Below are 27240 nucleotides of genomic sequence, written 5' to 3'. Positions count from 1 at the left end.
GACCTAAATGTGAGACAGGAAACCATCAAAATTCTAGAGGAGAAACCAGGCAACAACCTCTTTGACCTCAGCCGCAGCAATTTCTTGCTCGACACATCTCCAAAGGCAAGGGAGTTAAAAGCAAAAATGAACTATTGGGACCTCATGAAGATAAAAAGCTTCTGCACTGCAAAAGAAACAATCAACAAAAGTAAAAGGCAACCGATGGAATGGGAAAAGATATTCGCAAATGACATATCAGATAAAGGAATTAAAAGCAAAAATGAACTATTGGGACCTCATGAAGATAAAAAGCTTCTGCACTGCAAAGGAAACAATCAACAAAAGTAAAAGGCAACCGATGGAATGGGAAAAGATATTCGCAAATGACATATCAGATAAAGGGTTGGCATCCAAAATCTATAAAAACCTTATCAAACTCAACACCTGAAAAACAATCCAGTGAAGAAATGGGCAGAAGACATGAATAGACACTTTTCCAAAGGAACATCCAGATGGCCAACAGACACATGAAAACATTATTCATCACCAGGGAAATACAAACCAAAACCACACTGAGATACTACCTCACACTGGTCAGAGTGGCTAAAATTAACAACTCAAGAAACAACAGATGCTGGTGAGGATGTGGGGAAATGGGAACCCTCTTGCACTGTTGGTGGGAATGCAAACTGGTATAGCCACTCTGGAAAACAGTGTGGAGTTTCCTCAAAAAATTAAAAATAGAACTACCCTACGACCCAGCAATAGCACTACTGGGAATATATCCAAAGGATATAGGGGTGGTGATTCATAGGGGCACATGTACCCCACTGTTTATAGCAGCGCTTTCAACAATAGCCAAATTATGTAAGGGGCCTAAATGTCCATCAACTGATGAATGGATAAAGAAGACGTGGTTTATATATACAATGGAGTACTACCTGGCAATGAGAAAGAATGAAATCATGCCATTTGCAGCAACATGGATGGAACTGGAAGGTATTACGCTAAGTGACATAAGTCAGTCAAATAAAGACAGATGTCATATGTTTTCACTCATATGTGGAACTTGAGAAATTTAACAGAAGACCATGGGGGAAGAGAACGGGAAAAAAATAGTTACAGAGAGGGAGGGAGGCAAACCATAAGAGACTCTTAAATACAGAAAATAAACTGGGGGTGGAAATGGGTGATGGGCATTGAGGAGGGCGAGGAGGGCACTTGTTGGGATGAGCACTGGGTGTTGTATGTAAGCAATGAATCATGGGAATCTACCCTCAAAACCAAGAGCACACTGTACACACTGTATGTTAACCAATTTGACAATAAATTATATTAAAAAAATAAATGAACACGCACTAGTAAAAAAATAAAATAAAATAATTGAATGGGGCGCCTGGGTGGCGCAGTCGATTAAGCGTCCGACTTCAGCCAGGTCACGATCTCGCGGTCCGTGAGTTCGAGCCCCACGTCGGGCTCTGGGCTGATGGCTCAGAGCCTGGAGCCTGTTTCCGATTCTGTGTCTCCCTCTCTCTCTGCCCCTCGCCCGTTCATGCTCTGTCTCTCTCTGTCCCAAAAATAAATAAACGTTGATAAAATAATTGAATGGAAAGTCTAAAAAAATGTTCATGTATTTTTGAGAGAGAGAGAGAGACAGAGCATGAGTGGGGAAGGGGTATATAGAGAGAGGGAGACACAGACCCAAAGCAGGCTCCAGGCTCTGAGCTGTCAGCACAGAGCCCGACGCAGGACTTGAACTCGTGAAGCACAAGATCATAACCTGAGCTGAAGTCAGACGCTCAACTCACTGAGCCACCCAGCAACCCCTAAAGTAATTTGTTTTGGAGCAAATAATGCTCCAAAGACCTGTCAATATATTGTCCTTACAAAAAAGGGTACTCCCTTTTAGTTAAAGGTGGCTGCTGTATGCTTGGCTAAAGCTTCAATTTTCAATTTTACATTAATAGAGGCAGCTCTGAACTTCACTTCTAAGCATCACAAACATTTAGGATACAAAAAGTCCAAAGATGGATATTATAAGAAATGCACAAAAGAAATTTCCTTTAAAAATAACAAAAACGGGGTGCCTGAGTGGCTTAATAGGTTGGGCATCCGACTTCACTCAAGTCATGATCTCGCAGTTTGTGAGTTTGAGCCCCACATCTGGCTCTGTGCTGACAGTGCAGAGCCTGGAGCTTGCTTCAGATTCTGTGTCTCCTCCTCTCTCTGTCCCTCCCATGCTCATGCTCTGTCTCTCTCTGTCTCTCAATAATAAATAAACGTTAAAAAACATTTTTTTAAATAACAAAAATTTTTAAATTTATTTTTCCCCAAATGTCCAAATAATTATGGTCTAGGTAACCATCAGAGTAAAAGCTTTATATGCTCCTTCCTTTGATAAGAATAAGTTCATATAGAACTGTATATCCAAGTGTATGTGCAAGAGACACTCACATGCATCACACACACACCAAGCACATACACCCACAGGGACAGACACACCACTGAGTTTTTATTTTTCTAGGCACTTCATATCCACATGAAGTCTGTCACCTTCCCATCACATTTAATGAATTCCTTCTTTGGAGGCAGGAAGCCTAGTTGAAGACATTCCCTGCCAGGAAGTATCAGGCCACCAGGAAGGAAGACCCACCACTTGCAGGTGGCTTCCCCACTCCCATCTTCTTTGTATTCTTCCATACCATGGCTATGAAGGGTCTAGTCCTGGAGGTGAAGTCAGGCTGCTGAAAGTTGTAGTTCTTGATTTCACTGTACCATCTATCAGCCATCTCTTTTCCTGTCTGATCACAGGAGGCATATACCTCTGAACTGGCCACAATGGGACTCTGAGCTGCACTTGAGCATCCTTGGGCTGACCAGGACCTCTGAATAATGCTGAGCCTCCCAATCAAGCTTCTTGCAGAGCTTCAGTTGAGGGGGACACCATGCTGCTGCTGGTACTTGTTGTGGGCCTTTAGGACCTCATTATTTTTTTTTTTCAACGTTTATTTATTTTTGGGACAGAGAGAGACAGAGCATGAACAGGGGAGGGGCAGAGAGAGAGGGAGACACAGAATCGGAAACAGGCTCCAGGCTCTGAGCCATCAGCCCAGAGCCCGACGTGGGGCTCGAACTCACCGACTGCGAGATCGTGACCTGGCTGAAGTCGGACGCTTAACCGACTGCGCCACCCAGGCGCCCCTAGGACCTCATTATTAAACAGCTTGGAAGCTGACTTGCCCATGGCCCACTGCTGCTGTACTGAGCTCTCTCACCTGGCCCTGAGTCGCTGGAGATCAATTCCTGTCTTTATGAATCTGAACAGATGGGCAAATCCAGGTACCTAGAGGGAGTCAGCCCTACTGAAAAAAAGAGAACAGTTCTGATTCTAAGAGCCAAAACACACAAAGGTCTAGGAAAAGGAGTAGAAGTTTGGGAGGTGATGGGTTAGTGAGGGATGTGGTACAGAGAAGGAACTCAAAACTAACAGAAACCAGGGGCACCTGGGTGGCTCAGTTGTTAAGCATCCAACTCTTGATTTCAGCTTAGGTCATGATCTCACGGTTTGTGGGTTTGAGCCCCACATCAGGCTTTGCGCTGACAGAGTGGTGCCTGCTTGGGATTCTCTCTCTCCCTCTGTTTGCCTCTCCCCCACTCTCATGCACTTTCTCTCTCTCTCTCTCAAAATAAACAGACTTAAAAAAAAAAGAAAAGAAAAGAACAAACATAACCCTGTCCAGTGGGCAAGACACCATGAAAAGCTCTATGGCACAGAGCAAGGCCTGCCCCCACCCCCAACACATACACACACATGATTTAGGGCCCCCTTCCTCCTTAATCTACTGTTGGTTAGGCTCATTTTCCTCCTCATACTAGTTCATATAGATATGAAATAAAGCCCTAAGTCTCTGCGTACAGCCCTTTTTTCCTTCACAAACTCTAACCTTGCCCACAGATACTTGCTATCTATGTATGTCAACAGATTCCAAAGCTGTATCTTTAGTTCAGATTGTTGTCATCAACTTCAGACCCATATGTTCAATAATTTGCTAGATTTCTCTACCTGCGTATTACATTGGTACCTCAAATTCAGCACGTAAAAAGTTAAAACTATTGAGATGCCTTAAAATATATATTCTAATCGTGGACCCAGAAATTTCTCTGGGCAAATGTTTTGTTTTAAATGTTTTGTTTTAAAAGATCATTGTGCTTAGAGTCACCAAACTGTTATTTTTCCTTTGGGCCTAAAGTGAAAAAATTCCCATAAAGTCCCACAACCTCTTTATTAAATAAAGGAATGTTAACATTAATCTGTAACAGCAAAAAATTAGAAGCAACCTAAATGTTTTATCTCTAGCTTTAACACAATCCTAAAGAAAATCCTAGAAGGTAGGTTTGTGTGTGAGAGAGAGTGTATAAAAATTGATAAACTGATCTTAAAATGTATACAGAGGGGGGTCTGGCTGGCTCCGTCAGTAGAACATATGACTCTTGATCTCAGGGTCATGAGTTTGACCCCACATTTTTTACTTAAAAAAATGTTCAGGGTCGACTGGGTGGCTCAGTCAGTTAAGCATCCAACTTTTGGTTTTGGCTCAGGTTATGATCTCACAGTTCATGAGATTGTGCCCCATATCCAGCTCAGCACTGACAGCACAGAACCTACTTGGGATTCTCTCTTCCTCTGCCCCTCCCTCATTCATGCTTGCACATGGTCTCTCTCTTTCAAAAAAATTTTTTTAATCATTAAAAAAAAAATTTTATATGGAAATGTAATGGCCAAAAATAGTTAATATAATCTTATAATATTAAAGTTGGAAGACATGGACTACCAGATATCAAAACTTATTACAAAATTATAGCAATGAGGAACACTTGTGATGAACATTTATCTTATAAAAAAGGAGACACTGCAGAGCAGCAGAGCAGTAAGATAAAGGATTGTTTTAACAATTTCCATAACTTGGAAATGCTGCAAAGAAAAGGCGGCAAGGCTAGCCAAAGATGAACTATCAAGGCAATACACTTGTGCTTAACTCATTATCTATTATTGATTAAAGGATAAAACTCTGTGAAGTCACATGTTAACTTATAGATTTTGGTCTGGTAATGATGCAAAGGATTTAGTAGAAAAGGTTATGAGGGCGCCTGGCTGGTTCAGTTGGAAGAGCATGTGACTCTTGATCTCAGGGTCATGAGTTCAAGCCCCATGTTGAATGTAGAGATGACTAAAATAAATACATAAATAAATAAACTTAGAAAAAAAAGAAAAGGTTATGGTGTTATTATCCTGTAGACACAATCAACTTAATAATGTTATTCTTTCTTACTTTTTTTTTTAAGTAGGCTCTGTATCCAGTGTGGGGCTTGAACTCACCATCCTAAGATCAAGAGTCACATGCTCCACCAACTGAGCCAGACAGGCACCCCATTTAACAATGTCACTATAACATTCTCTTCCTAATGTGGGTGGACCTCATCCAATCAGCTGAAGGCCTGAATAGAACAATAGGACTGAATAAGAGAAAATTTCTTGGGATACCTGGCTGGCTCAGTCCATACAGCATGAGACTTTCTTTTTTTGGTGGGGAGGGGAACAAATGCCCTTTATTGCTCTAACCAGCATAACTTGGCAGTAGGCTTGAGCAGAGCTCTCCTATCTGTCCTGGCTCCCATTTTCTCTCTCCTGGGAGTTTGTGATTCACCCCCAGGGTAGAAGAGTGTCCTGGGCAGGGGTCTCAGGCAGAACTAGGATAAAAAATACAGAGTTGGGATCTGAAAGGGGACCAGGGTGAAGCAGAAAACATTGTGTTACCAGATCATCCAAATAAAAAGTCCATCAGGGCAGAAGTGAGGATGTATCCCCACATGGGTCCCTCTGCCCTTGCCAGAAAAGGGAGGGGGAAGGAGGCTTCTGCTAGAGGCTTCCTGCTGTGCCCTTCATGCCATCAGCATCTTCCAGATGTTGTCCTCAGCTTCTTTCACACTCCACTCCATGTAGGATTTTTTCTGTTTCAATTCTTTAATTTGTTTCTTCTGCTATTCTCTGTTTCTCTAACAGTTGATTGTTAATTACCTCCTTGGAATGAAGAATAAACATTCTTCCTACACTTTCAAACATGTTAGTCTCATCTACCAAAGTCATAATCTCTGCACCTGTAAGATGTCAGCATGCAACTCTTGATCTCAGGGTTGTGAGTTTGAGCCCTGTAGCAGTTGTAGAGATTACTTAAAAATAAAAGCTTCAAGAAAGTGAGAGAAAATTTCTCCCTGATCAGTTCTTTGAACTGTGACATTGATCCTTTTTCCTGATTTTAGACTCAAACTGAAACAATAGCTCTTCCTGTGTGTTGAGCCTGCTGGCTTTCAGACTGGAATTTCATTGTCAGCTTTTTGGTTCTCACGCCTTTGAACTGGGACTGGAACTACACCATCACCTCTTCTGGGTCTCCAGTTTGCTGGCTAAAGATCTTGGGACTTATTAGCCTCCATAATCCTGTGAGCCAGTTCCTTATAGTAAAATCTCTCTATCTCTATCCCTGTGTGTGTGTGTGTGTGTGTGTGTGTGTGTGTGTGTGTGTGTATCTCACCCCTCACCAGAGCTCTAATATAATACCTAATTTCCTTAAATGCTCATTAAACATGCTTTACCACACTGCTTATTCCGTCATTAATAAGTTAAATAAATCTTTGGCATGTTTTTCATTCTATATTCTTATAAGAATCTTGCTTTTAACTTTTTGGAATTTGTACTCTGACAATGTTTTCAACAAAAAGTGCTGGATAACCATATAGGAAAAAAATTAATATTGACTCTTACCTCACACCATACACAAAATCTATTGCAGATGACTTATAAAAAATAAAATAATAGAGTTTCTAGACAATGACATAAGAGAATATATCCATTACCTTGGGATAGGCAAATACTTCTTAAACAGGCATAAAACACATTATACACAAACAGTAAAATAAATTGGACTATATTAAAGTGAAGAACTTTAGTTCATTGAAAAACACCACTAAGAAAACAAAAAAGGAAGCTACAGATAATTCTTTCTAACAAAAGAATCCTATCCAAAATATATAAAGAGCTCATACAAATAGAAAAAATACAGAGAACCATATAAAAAAACAGGCCAAGGACCTGACCAGGCAAGTCAGAAAAGATAACCAATAGACATATGAAAAGGTGTCCTACTTTACTGGATATCAGGGAAATGCTAACTATGGCCACAGTGAGATACCACTACATATATACTAGAATAACTGAAACTAGAAAGACTGACAATGTCAAGAGTTGTCAAGGAAGTGAAGAAACTAGACTTCTCATATATTGTTGGAGGAATGTGAACCGTTATAATCTCTTTAGGAAACATATTGGCAATATCTACTGAAGCTAAACACATACCTGCCCTATTACTCAGCAGTTACACTCCTAGGTATATATCCAATAGAAATACATGTATATTAGTCAATAATTTTATTTTTTTAATGAAGAGGAAAAATTAATACCAATTTGGAATAGTGGCAAACTCTGAGGAGAGAAGATGAAGAGCAAGGGGGAGAATGGAATGAGATTAGGAAGGAGTATATAAAAGCCCAACCTATCTGAAATATTAATTTCCTTAAGAGAATTTGAAGCAAATGTGGTGGAATATTGGAATTTGATAGAGCTGTGTGAGAAGAATGTGGATGTTTGACATAGTATTCTTTATAACTTTCTGTATGCCTAAAATATTTTTTATTTTTCTTTGATATTAATTTTTTAAAGTTTATTTATTTAGCTTGAGAGAAAGAGAAAGTGTGAGTGGGGGAGGGGTCGAGGGAAGAAAGGGACAGAGAGAATCCCAAGCAGGGCTCAATCCCATGAACCCTGAGATCATGACCTGAGCTGAAGTCAGAAGCTTAACCAACTGCCCCTTAATTTTTTATTTTTTTTTTTTTAATGTAAGCTCTATAGCCAACATGGGACTCCAACGCATAACCCTGAGATCAAGAGTCACATGCTCTGCCAACTGAGCCAGCCAGGCACTCCTCATAAAGAAAATTTTTTTAATCTTATAGAATTCTCCCAGAATGTTTAGGAGTCATTGATTTAAAATAAAAACTTGTGGGGCACCTGGGTGGCTCAGTGGGTTGAGCCTCTGACTTCAGCTCAAGTCATGATCTCCCAGATTGACTTTGAGCCCCACACCAGCCGGGTTGATTACTGTCAGCACAGAGCCTGCTTCGGATCTTCTGTCCCCCCTCCCTGCCCCTCCCCCATTTGCCCTCTCCCAAAAGGTAAATAAAATATATTTTTTTTAATAAAATAAAATAGGGGCTCCTGGATGTTAAGTGTCTGACTTTGGTTCAGGTCATGATCTCGCAGTTCAGGAGTTTGAGCCCCATGTCGGGCTCTGTGCTGACAGATCAGAGCCTGGAGCCTGCTTCAGATTGTGTGTGTCTCTCTCTCTGCCCCTCCCTTACTCGCACTCTATCTTTCTCTCAAAATAAATAAATCTCTCTCTCTCAAAATAAATACATAAACATTAAAAAATAATAAAAAATAAAATAAAATAATGAAATAAAATAAAAACTTGTAATATGAATATACAGTATAATGCCAATATTGTGTATGTAAACATACCACATACACACGCATAGATTGATATGATGTAATGAAACTATCTCAGGAGTCTTCCTCCCGAAAACCTAGAATCATAAAAACATCAGACAAATCCCAACTGAAAGACATTCTATAAAATACCTGAGGGTAAAACTATCAAGGTCATCAAAAACAAGGAAGTCTGAGAAAATGTCACAGCCAAGAGAAGCTTGAGGAGACAAGAGAACTAATGCAATGTACCATGCTGGATGAGATCCTAAAACAGAAAAAAAGCATAAGGTAAAAACTAAGGAAATCTGAATAAGATATGGACTTTAGTTAATGATAATGTATCAATATCAGTTATTAATTGTAACAGAGGAACCATGCTAATTTAAATGTTAATAAATTTAACATTTATTATACGGAAACTGTATATGGATTGGGGTATATGGAAATTGTATTATCTTCATAGGTTTTCTGTAAATCTAAAATTGCTCTAAAATAAAATTTATTTTTTTAAGTCAAGTAATTTAGCCAAATTCATACACCTAGTAAATACCCAATACCCAAAATTCAGAGGCCAACACAAATGACTACAAACCCTATGCTTTTTCCACCACCCAAATCCACTTACAACTTACTACCAACTTCCACTACCCAAACCCTTCCAACTTACTCTTTCTAGGTATTTGTATAACGACCTTAACAAGTTCCTTGAGAATAGAGAAAAAAGCTTTTTTTTTTCTTCTTCTTTGCGTACCACTGGTGTTCAGTAAGTCAGCTTAAATTCACTACTCACGGAAAAAAAGTCACAAAAACCTAAAGACTCTGTGATTTTCAGAGAATCTTATCAGGTTCAACCCACAATCTATACAGCCAGCTCCTCAGAGAGGCCGGATAGGCCGTGGGCGGAGGGCCCTTCAGTTCTGCAAGGGTCCTGTGCTGCCATCTACAGGTAGCTGGAAAGAGTTGACACACACCCTCTCCCCTCCCCCCCAACCCCCGCTCCACTGCTGTATCTCAGCAATTAGTAAATCAGAGAGAAGTCTCAAGCGCTAATTAAATTACAGAACATATTTAACTATCAGATAGTTCACTTGACACTTTTATAAAGTAGAGACCCTACTTCTCTCCGGCGACTGAAGGTTCTTCTAACTCCGTATTAACATTTAGTCTCCTAAAATTCACAGAATTCCTTGCTGACTCACCTCCACAGATACAGATCTGGCTGGCTGTTACTGTTACTGCACACCTCCTAGAACTCAGATTCTCCCGCACAGAGTAGGCTGCAGACACTTGCTCAATCCCACAGACTTGAGATCCCACCAACCAGATTCTCTCATCTTCACCGACCCCTGGGACTCCTTGCACTATCTTGCAAACCCCCAGACCTCCCCCATTAGGGCAAATGTGCGCGCGAACCCAGACGTCACCACAAAAAGGCTCAAGTTCCGCGGGCAGCTCACACCAGCGCGAAAGCTTGGGGAGAGCCCCAATCTCAGGCTCAGTGCCCTCAGGCTAGCGCTTTGATGCCAGCTCCGACTCCCCAACCTCCCCCCCCCCGCCCGATCCGGTCAGTCTAGGCCGGCACCCAGGCCAAGGCCCCGCCCCTCTAGACCTGTCATCACAGAAGCCGCACGTGGCCGGGGTGGGACCTCAGGCGACCTGCAGCCATCACTTTGTCTCCTCCGCCATCCATTGGGGCCGTCGCCGCCAATCAGAGCCAGCGGATCCGGCAGGAGCGCCGGCGCCCGGGTGAGGCGAAAGGGAGAAGGGGCGGGGGTAGGAGAGTCCTTGAGACCGACTGGGGCTCGCGGTGGAAAAGGGCCTGGCCTGGGTTCTACCAGGCTGGAATCCGAGAGAGGGCGGATCCTAGAGAAAGGCGGAGAGACCACAAGGGGGTGGGGACCAAGGAAGGGGCTAAGGACAGGCGGATGTTCTGGGAAGACGCAGAAAAGGCTAGAAGGGGCGGAGCTAGAGAGGGGCGGGGCCTGTGTTACAGGGGAGGAGCCAGAGGAATTAAAGAAACTAGGAAAGAGGCTGGGCCCCGAGAAGGTGGGAGGTGGGACAAGGGAAGGGGTGGGCCTGGGCGTTGCGGGGGCGGGGCTCGGGCAGAAGGGGTGAGGTTTGTAGGCCGAGGCTGCAGCTAGGGCCTCTCTCTAACTGCCTCAACCCCACTACCTCCTCAGGTGCAACGGGACTCACGGAACTACAGGTGTGGGGTGGGGTGCGCGTGGAAGAAGGGACAAGAATGGGGGTGCGCTTGGGCAAACATGAGGTGGGGGCCACGTTAAGGAAAGAGAGAATATGAGGACTGCTGCGGGGGAGGAAGACAGAGTTGGGGGAGGACTTGGGGGCTCACCGTGTGGGTAAGCAGGTGCATTCTCCAGGGTCCCTTGTAAGGGAGTGCTTTGTGGAGGTTGGAGGTACAGTGTGAGAGGGCAAGTCTGTCTGATGTGGAGGGTTGGAGCCTGGCCATGCTTGAGGGGGAGGGGATGTGAAGTGCTTTGGGGAAAGCAGGTGCTGTATGATGAAGAGCTGGTGGTCCAGAGTGTGGGAGAGACAGAGGGACTGTGCAGAGAATGGGCACTATGTGAGGGAAAGAGGCTGTAGGCCCCAAATGAGGGGGGAAGAACCCCTAGTGCTTTGAGAAGGTCTCCTGGCTTTGTAAAGACTCCAGGAAGAGGTTTGTGTACTGTGTTCTAGGAATGGCATGATGGGATTAGTGGAATGAAGAAACCAGTCCATAGTGCTCCTGGCTCCTTGGCTCCTAATTACACCTTCAGGCCTGAGCACTCTTAGGGAGGATCCAGGCCTCACTTGCTGCTAGGTCTTCTGTGACTGTCTCCTCAGTCTGCTTTGGATCTGGCTGGCTGAGACTGGAGTTTCTTCCCCTAGCTGGTGTTCCTGTTAACCCCCACTCTAGTTCCTGTTCCTCCCAGAAGGCTGCCTTCGTCCCTGTCTTCCCCCTCCCCCACTTTGCCCTGCCCTCTGCTCTGGGTGTGCTCATTTCCCACTTCCTTCCTCGCCCTGGGGCCTGGCCTGGGACTTGCCCGTCTAGGAGCTTTGTGCTCAATGGCCACAGGACCTAGTAACCAGCTGCAAGGCCCAGACCTCATCCCACTACTGCCAAGATCTCTCCCAACAGCCCCCACAAGTGACTGGCAGCTACATTTTTACCACTGGCCACAAAGTTATTTTCCCCACCCTTTTCCTTCTCCTGGGTGGGGAACCCTAGAACCCTCAAAAATCGGCTTCTGTGGGAAAGGTGGAAATTATTGAGTCTTTGATGTTTGTTTTGAGAGGTGAACTACTATTGCAGACTGAACTCCAGAAGGGATATGAGGTTCCAGCCTCAGCTGGAAGAGGAAGAGAGAATAGCTCCCCACACTCCTGGCTGGGAGGCTGATGGTCAGAACTGATACTAGGGCCTAATCCTCTTGGGAGTTCCTCAGGTTCCCTGAGGGGACTTGATATAGTGCCAAAGTTCTATTTGTCCCTGGGCTAGTTGAGAGACTGAAAAAAGGCCTGCCTTCCACACAGTGGCTGGATGAGTATGACTGTTACTGAAAGGGGCCCCAAGCCAACCCTCCTCCTAGCTGAGAGACTGGCTGGGGAGGGAGGGGGTGCTGAGGCCAGACAAAGCCGTAGGGTAGGGTGGGGTAAGGGAGGGCAGGCTGAAGCCTTTTGAGGAGGAGCTGATTGCTATGGCAACACAGCTTCCCAGACTGTCTCTCAGAGAGGCGGGCCTAGGGCAAACACTCCAGCTTCCTAAGGACTGAGGCATTTGTATGAGTGGGTGGGGCGTAAAGAGAAAGGGCATTAGTTTGCTGTGCTGAGGCTGGACTATATAGCTTCTCTGCTTCAATACAAGCAGGAGAGCATTCAGAAACTTGTGTCCATCCTCTGAAAATGGATTTGAGTGAACAATAGCCATTAGAATCATAGCAGTATAAGGCCAGAGTTGCAGAAGCCCTCAACTATAGTTTATACAAACCTCTAATCTTACAGGGTTGAAAATTTACAGCCAAAGACACTGTGACTTTCTCTGGTCTCACAGTGAAAGAGCAGGTATTAGGACCTATGTCTTCTGTTTGCTGTTCCCTCAGCCCAGGGCTCATCATTTCTTTCAGCCAACCTTTATTGAGCAGCTATTATGTGCCAGGCACTGAGGTTGATTCTGGGAATACCAGCATGAACAAAACAACATTGCTGCTCTCCTATAGCTTCCATTCTAACGAGTAGAAAGAAATGCATGTGTGTGGGGGGTGGGGGGGAGCACCTGGTGATAACTGCTATGAAAAAAATAAAGGACAGCAGCTAGATAAGGCCTCTTGATTGTACCATGCTGCTTTCCTAGGGCACACGGAGGCCTAGAACATCTTTGATCCTTCCCACTGAGCTACTGCCCCCCTGCCTTTTGCAGGTAACTGAGGCCTGGGTCTATGTTAGTGGCAGTAAGACAGAACTTACTGCCTGTTCTCTGGGGTCATCAAGGGACTATCACTTTCCTGTAGTGTTCTGTGTCTATTTGTCTTCCTAGTAAGTTTTTACTAAAGGGAGTAAGCTCTTGCTTTTTGCAATTTTGTTCAGAATTTTGAAAATTTCCAGAATCCTATTCCTTAGCATTAGGGAACCAACAAATAAATCAGTCCATGGCAAATGGAAATGGATTCTTTTTCAGGGTTTTTCTCTCTGGTCTGAGGTGAGAAGAAGGGAGCATAGAGGAAGGGTTACTTACTTGTCCTTCCTTTTTTTTTTTTTTTTTTTTTTAATTTTTCTTTATGTTTATTTATTTTTGAGAGAGAGAGAGAGCATGAATGGCAGAAGGGCAGAGAAAGAGGGAGACACAGAATCCAAAGCAGGTTCCAGGCTCTGAGCTGTTAGCACAGAGCCCACTCAACAGATTGAGCCACCCAAGCGCCCCTCTTACTTGTCCTTCCTGAATCTAGTGCACAAGGAGGAAGTAGGGAAAGGGGAGCCTTTTTTTTTTTTTTTTTCTACTATCCAGTGACAACCTCAGGGCCCTTGGGGCCTACAGCACAGGCAAGGTAGAAACAAGGACCTTGGGCCTTCTGTAGCCTCTGAACTATGGAAGAATGGACTCCCCTTCTAGAGGCATAATTGGCAACCTGCCCTGGCCTATGCCAGGCTTTGGTTTGAGTCTTCCCTCTTTTGACTCTGGTATTTCCTTGCTTCTGTGGAAGACTGACAGAAAAAGCTTCCTAAGTTTGGAAACTAACTTGTCAACAAGTTCAGAGGAAAAGGTACCAATTTTCTTAGCTTACCCCTAAAGCAGCCCCTGTAAAGAGCATCTTTTAATGCTTACTCCTTATAGAAGTTTCCATCCTGGTCATTTAAAGAATAGGTCATTTAAAGAATTAGGAATGCTGGTTCTGCTGCCACTTAGTTTGGCTGTTTCTGGGCCCAGCCTAGAGCCCAGTGACTCAGGGGGAGGGTGGGGAGTTTCGAGGGAGCTGTGAGTCATGGGAGGGAGCTCCATCACAAGAGTTGGGCACATCCCCCCACTCATGGCAGAAGCCTTTCTATCCCACTTCCCCTGGGTGCTCCGTCTCCTATGAATAGAAAGAATACTGTAGAAGGAATGAAGCAGCCTGATCTCAGAATGATAGTTCAGAGACACAAAAAAGGATGTTTAGGTCCCTGAATTAAAATGTATCCCTATCTCAGGAATTCTTGAGGCCCCTCTAACGAAGGCAAAAGAAAATTAATAAAAAGTAAGAGAAGGAAGAATACCATTTCTCAATGGAAGGAGATAAGATCCCACTTCAGAACTTTTTCATCTGCTCTGGCATAAAGGAAGCTTTCTAGACTTCAGCAGTACTCTGGTGTTTGAAGCTCAGGTTTGCAAGAAAGGGAGAGATGAATGAGAGTGGGGATATTTGGGGTCTGGTGAGGGAAGAGCAGGCTGATTTTGGAGATTGCGGAACTTTGTCTTTGAAAGCCCTAGGGCGTCCTATTAAACACCTTCGGAAAAGGAAGGGCGGAGGTGAGCAGTGGGAGGCCTACACCTTCGAAAGGGTTAAATTGGCAGGGCTGGGAGATCCTTTGGATTCCAGCAATTGAGGGGTTAAAGAGATGGGCGGGGCGATACGGGTAGGCCTGCCCCCTTGTGGACCAATGGGCGTGTGTCTCTTGGAGGGGGCGTGCCTCACACTTGAGGTCGTGGAGAGGCTGGACTCCTATGGGCCAATGAATATGGTCGCTGCCCGCGGAGGGCGTGGTCTTAGGGGGGCGTGGCGGCCACGGCCGCTGCGGCTGGGGTGTTGGGGCGCTGGGCGGGGCGGGCGGCCCCATCAGCTGGTAGGAAATGGCCTGTGAGTCAGAGGGGCAGCGGAGTCGACAGCACTGAGCCGGGGCGGCCACGGGGAGGGACAGTCGCGGGGAGGGGTGCGGCAGCGGCTGGGGGGCTGCGGGCGCCAGGTCCCGCTAGTGTTGCACACGAAGCTGAACAGAGAACAGCCTAGCAAAGCAGGGCTCTGCGTGAGCCACCCTTTGTCTGGGTTGGGGGCCCGTGGCGGGGAGGACCCGGGATTCGAGGGGAGGGACCGGGACGGGACGGAAGGGCCCGGAGCAGCGGCCGCCGCGGCGGAGCCAATTTAAGAGCGGGGTGAGTGTGTGCTAGGGGGAAAGAGCAAATCTCCGAAGCTCCAGTATAGAATGGGGCCTGTCCCAGGCTCTGGGGAGGAGAGGGGTGAGAATGGACCTGGGAGACTAAGTAGGGGTTGGGGGCATCATCCAGAACAAGGAGTCCAGCGGAAGGGGTGAGTCTGCTGGACTCAGTTTGGAGGAGGTGCTGACATCTGGTCTCTCCATTAAGGGTAGAGGGCTTTAGGTCAGCAGTCAAGGGGTGGGTTGGAGACCAGAGGTTGACCTTCCTACCCACAGTGGTGGTCCATGGGAGTAGCTCCGCTAGTTTGTGTGGACATGTATAGGAACAAAATGTGGAGTGGCTGGCAGTTCTCTCTGAACAGGATGAGGGTAGAAAGCACATGGAGAGGAATTCTCCTTCCTGCCACCCTCCTAGATCAGTGTAGAAATAGATACCTTTAATACTGAAGGAAAGGGGAGAGTGAGTCTGGGAGTTGTACCTGTACCAATACCCACCTACCCCACCTCCCAGGCCTAGCAGGTGTCTGAGGTACAGAACCCATGGTATTCTGGGATTTGGTGTTTTTGCTGGCCTTGCTCCTTGGGAATGTTGGGAACTGTAGTCCTTGCCAGCCATAGCCTGGCACAGCTGTTTGATGCCAGCTGCTGCCCACCCCCTGCACAGAGAGTGAGGTTTGGCCTACCCTGCCCCCCTCTTCCACAGTCCTGCCCCATGAGTCAGCTCGAAGCCATGGTCTAGAGCCAGACAGGCTGGGTGGCAGGGAAGTGCGTCTTAGAGCTTCTCATTGACAAGTCAGGAACTTAGAGGGCTCTGGGGTAATGAGCAGATGCCAGGCATGCTGGGGTCAAGTAGGGCATCATGTCATCACCTGCCTTCCCCAGGGCAATGGCTCCAGAGGCCAACTTGGATGACCAGGGGTGGGGTGCTAAGGAAAAGGACCTTCCTCAACCTGTATGGCTTGAGTAGAGGAAAGGAAGGTAGAGATGAATACAGGTTGTACCTACCCTCTGACAGTGCTGTCATTGGAGTTCTGCCCTTTCCAGACACCCCACCCACCACAGGGAACCAGAATTTTCTAGGGATCCCATTTCTCATGAGAACTTGGTGAAATAAGGTAATGTGGGGTGCAATGATAAGAACTTGGTGTAGGAGAGCTTTCCAGTCCCCAGTGTGTAAATCTCTCCCTTTCTCCCTGTCCCCCATTTCCACCTCTGTTATTGCTGATTCTCCCTATACAAGTAATCTCTCTACTTCTCTAATTCTGGGAGCTTTTCTCTTCACTGCTAGGACTGATGCCAAGATCTCTGGGGCTTGCATTCTACTTTTTTGAGTCCTGCCATGTGCTTACTCCTGTACTGAGAGTTTGGCAGAGGAGCGAACAGAACTATCCTTAAGAACCCCCTGGTCTGTCTAGGAGATTTCTTACCTATAAGAACAAGCAAAATTGTCACTGGGTTGTATTAGATAGTGACACTGCCTTAGGTGAAGTCTCAGGAGAGAGATGTGGTCTAGGGTGGACAGAGTAGGCTTTCTGGAGGGAATGGCATTTGGCCTAGCCAAGGAGGAAGGAGAGGGCTTAGGTAGGTATACAGGGGACATTCTTTGAAGGGGAAAAGATACTGTGGATGGCAGGCAGCATAGGCTACTGCCCAAAGGAGAAGCAAAGGAGAAGATTTCCTCCCATAAAGGAATATGGCCTTCAATTTGACATTCCTCTCACCCAGTATGGACTCCTGAGGGTGGACTAGTCAATAAAGAAAGTCTTTAGTCCTGGCAGGAAAACAGTGGTTTGGGTTTTTGGGTGCTGAACATGTGGCTAAGTGGAGAGGTAGTCCTACTTGCTTCCAGCTATCTGACTGCCACTGCCTTATCTCTAGCTTGCAGGGCCTAGGGGGAGGGGAGGTCCTGGAAAGTGCCTTCTGGCATTGCCTTCTCCACTCCTCCTCCACTTGATTAGATTTGTTGCCTCCTGTTAAAGGGACAGACTGCTGGGGGTAATGTGTTTAAGGCCAAAGGGCTGCCTTTGAGCTGACCTGAGGTTTGTGTCTGTGAGGAGTGCCCCTGGGGTAGGACTTTCTGCAAGACCTCTCTCCTTAGGGCTCCGGAGTAGCATTTGTCCTTTGGAGAGAGACTTTAAGGAAGGAGTTATACAACCTTGACTAGGAGGGCTGAATTCTTACTCTGACCATCTCTCAGTTGGCATTGGAGTTCTCTTGAATCTTGGGGTATTGCATTCCCCCTCACACTCAGGGCAGAAGCCCCTCAGCTGGTGGCCCTGATAAATGGTGATCCTGCCACAACTTCTTACCTCCTATTACCCTGAACCTAGATCTGCCTCTCTCTGACTCCGTAGGTAACCTAGCTCTGCCCTCTGGGCTCTGGATCCCAAGACTACACCTTCTGTTTCTGAAGAGCTTTTCATATGGGAGAAGGATATCCTGGAGGGTACTCTGATAGCCCACAACTGGACAGGAGTCTTGCCACTGGCACCAGAGATCCTGGCTTAATGTCTGTTCTCCTTTCCTTAGGGTCCAGCTGAGCCCAAGAGCTGCACGGAATGGTGGCAGTCACCTTGCCAGTGCAGCGGGAATGGACCAGACTGCAAGCTAGGAGAGCAAGGCATCAGTCAGGAAGAGGGAACACACGGCTAGGCTTAAGGCCTCTTCATCGGGGTGAGTGCTGGGGAAAGGGAGGGGAAGCAGGTCCAGTGAGAACCCTGTGCTAAACATGCCATCCTCTCAGAAGTTCTGGGATTGTCCTCTATACTCCATTAATCCATCTGGGGATTTGGACACCTTCACCCCAAGGAAACCCACAAGGTCACCTCTTCAGGCCAGAGGAGGATCTGCAACTCAGGTGGAAGGGAGAAGACCCAATGATTCTTCTGATCACCTTTTCTTCTTTTCTTCTACAGATGTCCCCAGGCCCCCCAGCCCAGGCCCAGCATAAAGGCTGTGTGGGGGGGCCCCCCTGACCCAAGGGGGGGCTTCATGCGCCACGTGCAGGCGGAGCCGTCTTCATCCTCAGAACCAGAGGCTGGCCCTTCGCAGCCTGCAGTCAGGCAGGGGGCCCTCCAGGGTAGCCTGCTCATGGGCTACAGCCCAGCAGGGGGGGCAACATCCCCCGGGGTCTACCAGGTATCCATCTTTTCCCCTCCAGCTGGTGCCTCTGAGCCTCACAGGGCCCTGAAACGGCCGGCCCCACCCACTGAGGTTACCAGGGAGCTGAAGAGAGGCCCTGGGCTGGGGGCCAGAGAGGGACTACCCCCTGAAGAACCATCTACTGTGGGGCTACTAGGCCCAGAGGGACTGGGGCTGGGACTGGGGCTGGCCAGCCAGCATTTCTGTCACCATGGCCTCTGTGTTGTGGAACAGGGAGGTAGCTCCACCTCACCTTGGACTTCAGGGGCCCAGAGTCCCCCTTGTCCCCCATCAAATGCTTCCTGCAATAGTTTGCACACCAGAGACTGGGCTTCCCCAGATCCAGGGGCACAGGGGTCCCTGGGGGAGTCCCCAGGGCCAGCCCCTCTGGGCCAGCTGCACACATTTGACACTGATTTGCACAGTCTTGCACAAATAGGGGGTAAGAGCCCAGTGGCTGGGGTGGGCAACGGGGGTAGCCCTTGGCCTAGGGAGTCCCCTAGCACTGCCAATGGGCACAGTCCCGAGCACACACCCCCTGGCCCTGGACCTCCAGGCCCCTGCCCCACCAAGCGAAGGTTGCTTCCTGCTGGAGAAGCCCTGGATGTCAGCTCTGAGGATGAGGGGCCAGCCCCTCGGAGGCGCCGGGGAACCCTGGGCCACCCTCCTGCTGCCAACAGTTCTGATGCCAAAGCCACACCCTTCTGGAGCCATCTGCTGCCTGGGCCCAAGGAGCCTGTGCTGGTAATCCAGGAGAAGGGGATGGTCTATTCTTAAGTAGATATGTGTGTGGGAAAAGGTGAAGGCCTGAGGAGTGGGGGGGGGGGGGGGGGCCCCAGATGTTCCTTTGAGAGCTTGTAATGAGGTCCTGCTTCCAAACATGCCTGACCTCCACCCAATCTTTTTCTGTAATCTTTCCTTTCCATAGGACCCAACAGACTGCAGTCCCATGGGGCGGAGGCTGAAAGGTGCCCGTCGCCTGAAGCTGTAAGTGATCAGCTTCTTCCTCTGCTCTATCCCTGCAAGTGGGGCAAAAGTCTATAATCCTTTTTCTGACTGCAGGGTAGGGGAACCCAGGGCAGGAGCCCTTGATGGTGGCAAAGGGTGAGCCCAAGGACATGAGTAAGCATACCAGAATACTTCAAGCCAATGTACTGTGTGTCCCTCCCCTACCAGGAGCTCCCTTCGAAGCCTCCGGAAGGGGCCAGGCCTGCTGAGCCCCCCCAGTGCCTCCCCTGTTCCTACCCCTGCTGTCAGCCGTACCCTGCTTGGCAACTTTGAGGTAGTTCCCCTTGGATTCTGTGATTGGGGGCCTTGGGGAAAGTGAGATGGTAGAGTGTGGCCTGGATGGGTAAGGAAAATAGCTGGCATCTGTCTCATAATATGCTTTCCCCATCTCAACCCCAGGAATCATTGCTGCGAGGACGCTTTGCACCATCTGGCCACATTGAGGGCTTCACGGCAGAGATTGGAGCTAGTGGATCCTACTGCCCCCAGCATGTCACCCTGCCTGTCACTGTCACCTTCTTTGATGTTTCTGAGCAAAATGCCCCGGCTCCCTTCCTGGTATGACCTGACCTCAACCCAAAGTTAGCTTGTGAGGAGGGTGAGGGATGGATAGCAGGAAGGATTCTTTAGGTGTTCTCACCTAGGAGAGAGTTCAGAGCCTGGTGGGGAGAACTCTAGTGTGGGGCAAGGGCTAGGCCCAGAGTGAGAGATTATGGAGATGGATGAGTATTCAAAGCTCTCCTAGACCCCATCTTAGCTGATGGCTCCATGACCTTCCTAGGGTGTCGTGGACCTGAATCCCCTGGGGAGGAAGGGTTACAGCGTGCCCAAGATGGGCACCATCCAAGTGGTAAGTTTTCCCTGAGGGGCAGTGGGAGTGGGGAGAGGAAAACAGCCCCTAGGCCCTACCAACTTTGCCTGTCCTGCCCCCAGACCTTATTTAACCCCAACCAGACTGTGGTGAAGATGTTCCTTGTGACCTTTGACTTCTCGGACATGCCTGCTGCCCACATGACCTTCCTGCGCCATCGCCTCTTTTTGGTGCCTGTGGGTGAGGAGGGAAATGCTAGCCCCACCTGCCGCCTCCTCTGCTACTTGCTGCACCTCAGGTGAGGACAGGGCCCTGGGGCAGCTGGGGAGGCCCAGGGAAAGGATTTTCCCCACCCCAGGTTATCTGGCTTATCTACTATCTGGATTCTTTCTTTGATCACCCTGTTGTCCCCCAGGTTCCGGAGCTCCCGCTCAGGCCGCTTAAGCCTGCATGGAGACATCCGCCTGCTTTTTTCCCGCCGGAGCCTGGAACTGGACACAGGGCTCCCCTACGAACTGCAGGCAGTGACTGAGTCCCCTCACAATCCACGTTATTCACCTTTGCCCTGATTGCCAGTGCCCTGAACCCATGTGGGCCAAGTACCTACCCATCCTGCTCCATCCTGGACAGAGCAAATACGTGGAAAGGTGGCAAAAGACCCTTTAGGCTTGAATTAAAGCCCTCACCATGCTCATGCCCAAATCGATTATTTGGGTGTTTAAAGCCTCCGATCCTTACCACACTCTGCTCTACTCTGGGTACTCCATGTGCCTCCCACTCCCTTGGATTTCCCAGGCCAACTTAGGTAGTGGGGAGACAAGGAGCTACCCTGAGGTTGTCTAAAGTTCCCAGGCAAGTCATGCCAGCGTTGCCTCCCTGTCCTGGGCAGGGGCCACTTATTATTTTATTTATTTTTAATTTATAATTTATTCAAATTGGATTGCCTTGGTAACCTCCCAAACCTGATAATTGGCATTGCCCCTCATCCTTTCCCACTCTCAGATATTGCTCCAAGCTCAGGAGTTGAAGAAGCTGATGTGGGGGTTGGGGGAGAACTGTTCTTTCTCAGCTGAGGGCAGAGAGGTTATCCCAGAAGGACTGAGTCCCTAGCCAAAGACTCAGCTTCCCCTGTCCTTCCCTATACCTTCCCTATACCTTTCACTTCCCCTACCCTCTGACCCCTCTGAAAGCCAACTTGTGTGTGTGTGTGTGTGTGTGTGTGTGTGTGTGTGTGTGTGTCCATGTGTCTGCGCACACACGCACACACATACAAGCTTTTATTCGTGTGGTGTGTGTGAGAAAGAGAGCTTGCATGCATGCACACACACAGAGGTTAACCATGCCTGATCTAAGACTCCAGACTCCAGTTGACCCTCTCCTCCTGCCTGGGTCTCCTTGCTTTGGGGTCCTGACTGAGGAAGGTGTTCTGGGGGCAGAGTCAGGGCCAAGGACTGGGGTGCCTCCTCTCACCTGGCCAGACTCTGACCCACCTACCTCAGCTGGGATGAGGGGCACACCTCAAACTCAGTCATGTGATTTCCCAACTACCCCATTCCCCACACCAGACTCTGACCCAGCCTTAGTCCTGACTCCTGGGGCTGGCTGAGGGGAACAAGCAATTGCTTGAAACTTGAACAAAAAAAAAAAAAAAAAAGAAAAGAAAAGAAAAGAAAGAAGAAAGAAAAAGAAATGAAAAAATTGTACCTGGTACTTTTTTTCAGGAAACAACAACAATAAAGAAAGAATAAATTCTTGTTTGGAAACTTGAGCTAAACCCTACTTTTTCTGTTGGGGAGAATATGGGAATGGGGATGGAGGGTCTAACTGGAGCTCAGACTCTGCCCTTTCTCCCAGAGGGGCCTGAGGTCTGAGGCCATGAGGTCTTAGGCAAGGCCCTAATTATTCTTAGGATCTGGTCCTTGCTCTTTTCAGATAATGGGGTGGGGTGGGGTGGTGAGAAAGGTTCAGCCATAAAAGCTGAGCCCTCTGAATGTGGATCTACATTCCCAAACTAGTTCTATTGTTACCGATTTTAGCACCTCTGAACTTAAGTGCCCTGAAATGTAAAATGGGGGTGATTCTGCAAGTCTCTTAAAAGATGTGCCAGACATCAGGGATGTGTGCAGAGTGACATGATCCAGAGAAGCCTGAATGTAGGGGCTATGTGCTGGACTCTGTAAGGGGATCAGGCCTGATAGACTGACTAGGAAGAGGTAGAAAAAGCTACGGTGCCTGGGGAGAAGAGGGGAGGGGGAAATCTCAGTCCAATCACCAGGCAATGTTAGGCCCAATCACTGTGGCAACGGGAATGGGGTCAGTCCCCAGTGGGAGGGCTGGGTACAACACAGCAGGACTACCTGACAATGTCACTATGGCAACCATGGCAAAGAGCGCCAATCCCTTGGTCGCTATGGTGACGAAGCCGTTTATACGCTCAGAAGGGTAAACTGAGTCTCGGGTGGAGGTAAAGAACTCGGTGGGAGGTGTTTCTGGGACACTTGCAAGCGGAAAATAGACTCCATGGTCACCATGTCCGGGATCTTGAGCTTGATCAAAGAGAACCAGAACAAGTTTCAGCCTTGTGCCTTCTCTAGCTGGTCTACAAATCCCAGGGAACAACTTGATACACGCTTCTGTTCAAGTTAAGCTGATTGGCTGAAGTTGGGGTGGGGGGGCGGGAGAACGGAGACGGCCGGAAGTACGTCTGGGGGAGTGGAAATACGGGAGGAAAGGCTCAGGTCCGGTTTTCTAGAGTGACCTCTCTGCTCACCGTCTCGTTGGTTCCGGAGGTCCTGTGGTCGTGGGAAATGCTGGCGCGCGCTGCGCGGGGCACTGGGGCCCTTTTGCTGAGGGTGAGTGCGAGGGAACCTTCTCCAAGGGTCCTGCCAGAGATCACCTGGATCCTTACCTGGGAAGGAGCAGGATTCTAACTTTGGGGAGAGAACTAGGGTCAGAGGTCACAGTACCCACGTGAGTTCCTCTCCGAGGACCCTTTAGGGTCGCGGTTTAAGGAGATGCTCTCTGGACAGGCGCCGAGAAGGGCGATGTGGCCCGCCGGCTGGGGTCTCTGCTAATCCTCGTCTTCTCGATAGGGCTCCGTGCAGGCTTCTGGCCGTGCTCCGCGTCGCGCCTCCTCTGGATTGCCCCGAAACACCGTGGTACTGTTTGTGCCGCAGCAAGAGGCCTGGGTGGTAGAGCGAATGGGCCGATTCCACCGGATCCTGGAGCCTGTGAGAACCTCTTCTGCCCACTCAGGGCCACCCTGATGCCGAATTCCCTCACCATATGGGCGGATGGGTTGGGATCTCATTGGAGCCTGCGCCCACTTTTGGCTTTCAGCTCCCCTGGCCAGACCTGGCAGGGCCCAGGCTGCTGAACCCATGTTACCACCTTTGGGTGTTGCTCTAGCATTACACAAGCCCCATTCTTGGGTATCTCCCCTATCTACCCCCTCAGCTCCTGTTGTCTGCTACTCTGCTGGCTCCCATTCTCTTGACTGTTCCCTTTGTTCAGATGTCCTGCCTTGTATTCCCATCTTTTTTGGACTTCCCTACCATTGACACGCCCAGCTTTCTGCTTTACTTGGAATGTTCCATATGTTCATTCCATACCCACTCCAGGCCTAGCTTGGATCTCAACCCTACAACCCCCATCCTTCTGAGGACCCATGACTCCTCTTCCCAGGGCTTGAACATCCTCATCCCTGTGTTAGACCGGATCCGATACGTGCAGAGTCTCAAGGAAATTGTCATCAACGTGCCTGAGCAGTCGGCTGTGACTCTCGGTGAGGGGTGCAGGGTGACACGGGTGCCCTGAGACCGTTAGGTTGTAGTTGCAGGAGATGCAGAGCTCATGAGAAAGAGCTGATCGGAAATTGGAGGCCTGATTTTCCTCCTTTTCTCTCCTGCTCCTGTACCTATAGACAATGTAACTCTGCAAATCGATGGAGTCCTTTATCTACGTATCATGGACCCATACAAGGTATCTTCTCCTTGGTTTATTCAGCTCCTAAGTTGCTTTTCCCGCTAAAATCCTGCATTCGAGCTTCTTACACTTTCCATGCCCTTTTCAGGCAAGCTATGGTGTGGAGGACCCTGAGTATGCTGTCACACAACTAGCTCAGACGACCATGAGATCAGAGCTTGGCAAACTCTCTCTGGACAAAGTCTTCCGGGTAAGGGGTCTGAGCCAGAGTTACTGTTTGAAGATGCTTCCCTCACACTCTCAGTCCTTTGTGGGAGTCAAGATCAGTCAGTGGCACTTCTCAGCTTAGATCCCTGATGAGTGTGTTGAAGCCATGGAATTTATACCTCTCTTTCTCCAGGAGCGGGAGTCCCTGAATGCTAGCATTGTGGATGCCATCAATCAGGCTGCTGATTGCTGGGGCATTCGCTGCCTCCGTTATGAGATCAAGGATATCCACGTGCCACCCCGGGTGAAAGAGTCCATGCAGATGCAGGTGGGGGCCAGGGAGGGGCGGGGAAGAGGACTTCAGGATGCTCCAGTCTCATGGGGACTTGGACTCCCTTCCCTGTCATGATGGGTACAATTGCAGGTCTGTGTAAGAATTTACTCTGGGTTTTTGTTGATGGGGGTCATTGGGGGTTTCTAGGTGGAGGCAGAGAGGCGGAAACGGGCCACAGTTCTAGAGTCTGAGGGGACCCGAGAGTCAGCCATCAACGTGGCAGAGGGGAAGAAGCAGGCACAGATCCTGGCCTCCGAGGCAGAAAAGGCTGAACAAATAAATCAGGCAGCAGGTCTGCAGAGGGTAGAGGCTGAGGGAGGAGAGGGCTTGGGTTTTTGAGGGTTGGTACTGGGACAGGAGCTTTGAGGTACCCTGACTTCATGAGTAAAGCTCCATCTCTTTTCTTCCAGGAGAGGCCAGTGCAGTTCTGGCCAAGGCCAAGGCTAAGGCTGAAGCTATTCGGATCCTGGCTGCAGCTCTGACACAACATGTGAGAGGCCCCTGGGTGGGGTGGGAGACAAGAATTGACACTGGAAGAGGTTTTCTCATCTACTCTTGGGAGAAGTTCCTGCCTTTGTGGGTTCCGCTGAGCCAGATTACATGATCTCTCTTGTATTGTGATCTGTATTATGATCTGATTCTCTTTCCAGGAACCTGACTACTCTTTACTCCCCTCCCCTCCACCTACCCACCCATCTCCTTCTCCAAGACTGTGATCTTTGATTTTTTCTGTGGCCACAGAATGGAGATGCAGCAGCCTCACTGACTGTGGCTGAGCAGTATGTCAGTGCGTTCTCCAAACTGGCCAAGGACTCCAACACTATCCTGCTGCCGTCCAACCCTGGCGATGTCACCAGTATGGTGGCTCAGGTTAGAGTACCCTGAGGACCTAGCACAGGACACCAATGCCAGAAACTGAGACCCCTGTCACCACCATCACAACTTAGACACCATAGAGGCCTTCAGAGTAGCCTGAGCCCTAGACCTTCTGTTAGTCTCTGTAGAGAATAAGTTTCTAAGAATGAGATACCTCCCTCACCCCTGGAGATAGGGGAGCTCTTGAGACATCTTTTTTTGGGGGCAGATATATCTGTACCAATATTCTGAGGGTAACCCTGCTCTGATAGTTTTTATGATTCCTAGAATCGACTCTACAGCTTGAGTCTTGCAAGAGAGATAGAAAGGAAAAATAAGTTTATTAGCCCCAGCCTCACTTTCTTTTTAGCTATTGGTGGGTTGGGCTATGCCTTCTGCCATGTGTCCTCATGGCTCTCTCTGTCCCTTTTTTTAGGCCATGGGTGTGTATGGGGCCCTCACCAAAGCCCCAGTGCCCGGGGCCCAGGATTCAGTCTCCAGTGGGAGCAGCAGAGATGTCCAGGGCACAGATGCAAGTCTTGATGAGGAATTTGATCGAGTCAAGCTGAGTTAATGGAGCTGGGCTTGGCCAGGGAGGCTGGGGACAGGGAAACAGCATTCCCATACTCTGGCTCTAGCTTCCCTGCCAAGATTTTGTTATTATTTTTTTATTTGAACTTTAATCATGTAATAAACTTGCCACTGGCAAACCAGAAACTGTCCTCTTTGATTGGGGAATGAAGTTGGGAAAGTCACCAGTGTTTTCCTTGGATGTCCACTTCCATCCTCCAGTTCTCTCAGGTCTGGGGAGCTGATTCCTCCATGACTAAGAGTAAACTTTATGTAAATCATCCTTTCTGTCTTCAGGAGAAGCTTTGGGATAGGGTGGAGGATTAACCCATGTGTCTATTGAACTATCAGGGAGTGTAGTCCCCCTTCTTGCTAACTATGGGGATATAAATTTGAGTGGGTATTTGTGGGGATTATTTATTTATTTAAATTTATTATTATTATTTAATGTTTTATTTATTTTTGAGAGAAATACACACCAAGTGTGAGCGGAGGAGAGGCAGAGAGAGACGGAGACACAGAATCCGAAGCAGGTTCCAGGCTCTTAGCTGTCAGCATAGAGCCTGACATGGGGCTCGAACTCATGAACCATGAGATTATGACCTGAGCTGAAGTCGGACTCTTAACCGACTGAGCCACCTGGGTGCCCCTGTGGGGATTTTTTTTTTTTTTTTAAAGTAAGCTCTACACCTAATGTGGGACTTGAACTCAGAACCGCAAGATCAAAAGTAGCCTGCTTTACCGACTGACCCAGTCGGGCACCCCTGGGGGGATTTTTTATGGGAAAGAAAGCTATTCTGGCGGATAGTACTGCTCAGTGTTTAAAGGTTTCTCAGGGACTGTGAACACTCATTCATTCAAAAACATGATGTCTACCATGTGTCAAGCTCAGTGCTAGACAAGCAGTTTAGACCTAGTGGTTCCTGCTTTCACAGAATATCAGGTTGGCAGGGAAGACACAGAGATACAAAGTGCTGAGTGCTAAGATGGAAGAAAATTCTGGTTGAGGGATCCTGCAGGGAGGAGCATGCCAGCTTGTGGGCAGCAAGGTTGCCAACCCTGCCACTGAGCTCAGGCTAGAAAAATTAACACATTTACCAGGCTAGGGTTTGGTACTAGAATCTGCAAAGGCCCGTGGTTCCAGAGAAGTTGGAACATTCAGAGATGTTTGCTGAGACTGAA

At 48.2% G+C, this 27240-nt stretch overlaps 2 protein-coding genes and 1 pseudogene across 6 annotated transcripts; 2 read left to right on the top strand and 1 right to left on the bottom strand.

The window, feature by feature from the left end:
• Positions 1–2221: 2221 nt before the first annotated feature.
• On the bottom strand, positions 2222–3565 carry LOC121034410 (Golgi-associated plant pathogenesis-related protein 1-like; annotated as a pseudogene).
• A 6657-nt stretch (positions 3566–10222) lies between these two features.
• On the top strand, positions 10223–21822 carry ATOSB (atos homolog B). 4 transcript variants are annotated; one of them, XM_040481591.1, is made up of 9 exons: positions 10223–10330; positions 17738–17881; positions 18124–19093; positions 19278–19336; positions 19526–19631; positions 19757–19915; positions 20139–20207; positions 20291–20466; positions 20584–21803. In XM_040481591.1, exons 3-9 carry the CDS (start codon positions 18200–18202, stop codon positions 20735–20737), a joined length of 1617 nt encoding a protein of 538 aa, XP_040337525.1. In that variant the 5' UTR covers positions 10223–10330; positions 17738–17881; positions 18124–18199; the 3' UTR covers positions 20738–21803. The 4 variants fall into 4 exon arrangements, with proteins under 4 accessions (XP_040337525.1, XP_040337524.1, XP_040337526.1 ...); XM_040481590.1 differs by lacking the exon at positions 10223–10330 and adding an exon at positions 10683–10790 and having other exon boundaries at positions 20584–21822; XM_040481592.1 differs by lacking the exon at positions 10223–10330 and adding an exon at positions 14864–14913 and having other exon boundaries at positions 20584–21822.
• A 1062-nt stretch (positions 21823–22884) lies between these two features.
• On the top strand, positions 22885–26205 carry STOML2 (stomatin like 2). 2 transcript variants are annotated; one of them, XM_040481587.1, is made up of 10 exons: positions 22885–23020; positions 23261–23398; positions 23853–23952; positions 24091–24149; positions 24241–24342; positions 24493–24627; positions 24781–24925; positions 25044–25123; positions 25375–25503; positions 25925–26205. In XM_040481587.1, the coding sequence occupies exons 1-10, from the start codon at positions 22976–22978 to the stop codon at positions 26060–26062; spliced, it is 1071 nt and encodes a 356-aa protein (XP_040337521.1). In that variant the 5' UTR covers positions 22885–22975; the 3' UTR covers positions 26063–26205. The 2 variants fall into 2 exon arrangements, with proteins under 2 accessions (XP_040337521.1, XP_040337522.1); XM_040481588.1 differs by lacking the exon at positions 22885–23020 and adding an exon at positions 23117–23138.
• Positions 26206–27240: the final 1035 nt, after the last annotated feature.

Source organism: Herpailurus yagouaroundi, unplaced genomic scaffold (genome assembly GCF_014898765.1).
Source record: "Herpailurus yagouaroundi ecotype Mexico unplaced genomic scaffold, PumYag 160, whole genome shotgun sequence".
In the NCBI taxonomy this organism is placed as follows: domain Eukaryota; kingdom Metazoa; phylum Chordata; class Mammalia; order Carnivora; family Felidae; genus Herpailurus; species Herpailurus yagouaroundi.
Note: the sequence above shows the minus strand (reverse complement) of the source record. Positions and strands in the feature narration are given on the sequence as shown.

Excerpts from the sequence above, each read along its gene's own strand:
- ATOSB (XM_040481590.1), top strand. The coding sequence starts at position 18,200 with ATGCGCCACGTGCAGGCGGAGCCGTCTTCATCCTCAGAACCAGAGGCT. Across the intron at positions 19,337-19,525 it reads GGTGCCCGTCGCCTGAAGCT|GAGCTCCCTTCGAAGCCTCC; the intron begins GTAAGTGATCAG and ends CTCCCCTACCAG. Across the intron at positions 19,632-19,756 it reads CCCTGCTTGGCAACTTTGAG|GAATCATTGCTGCGAGGACG; the intron begins GTAGTTCCCCTT and ends TCTCAACCCCAG.
- STOML2 (XM_040481587.1), top strand. The coding sequence starts at position 22,976 with ATGCTGGCGCGCGCTGCGCGGGGCACTGGGGCCCTTTTGCTGAGG. Across the intron at positions 24,150-24,240 it reads GTATCATGGACCCATACAAG|GCAAGCTATGGTGTGGAGGA; the intron begins GTATCTTCTCCT and ends TGCCCTTTTCAG. Across the intron at positions 25,504-25,924 it reads TCACCAGTATGGTGGCTCAG|GCCATGGGTGTGTATGGGGC; the intron begins GTTAGAGTACCC and ends CCCTTTTTTTAG.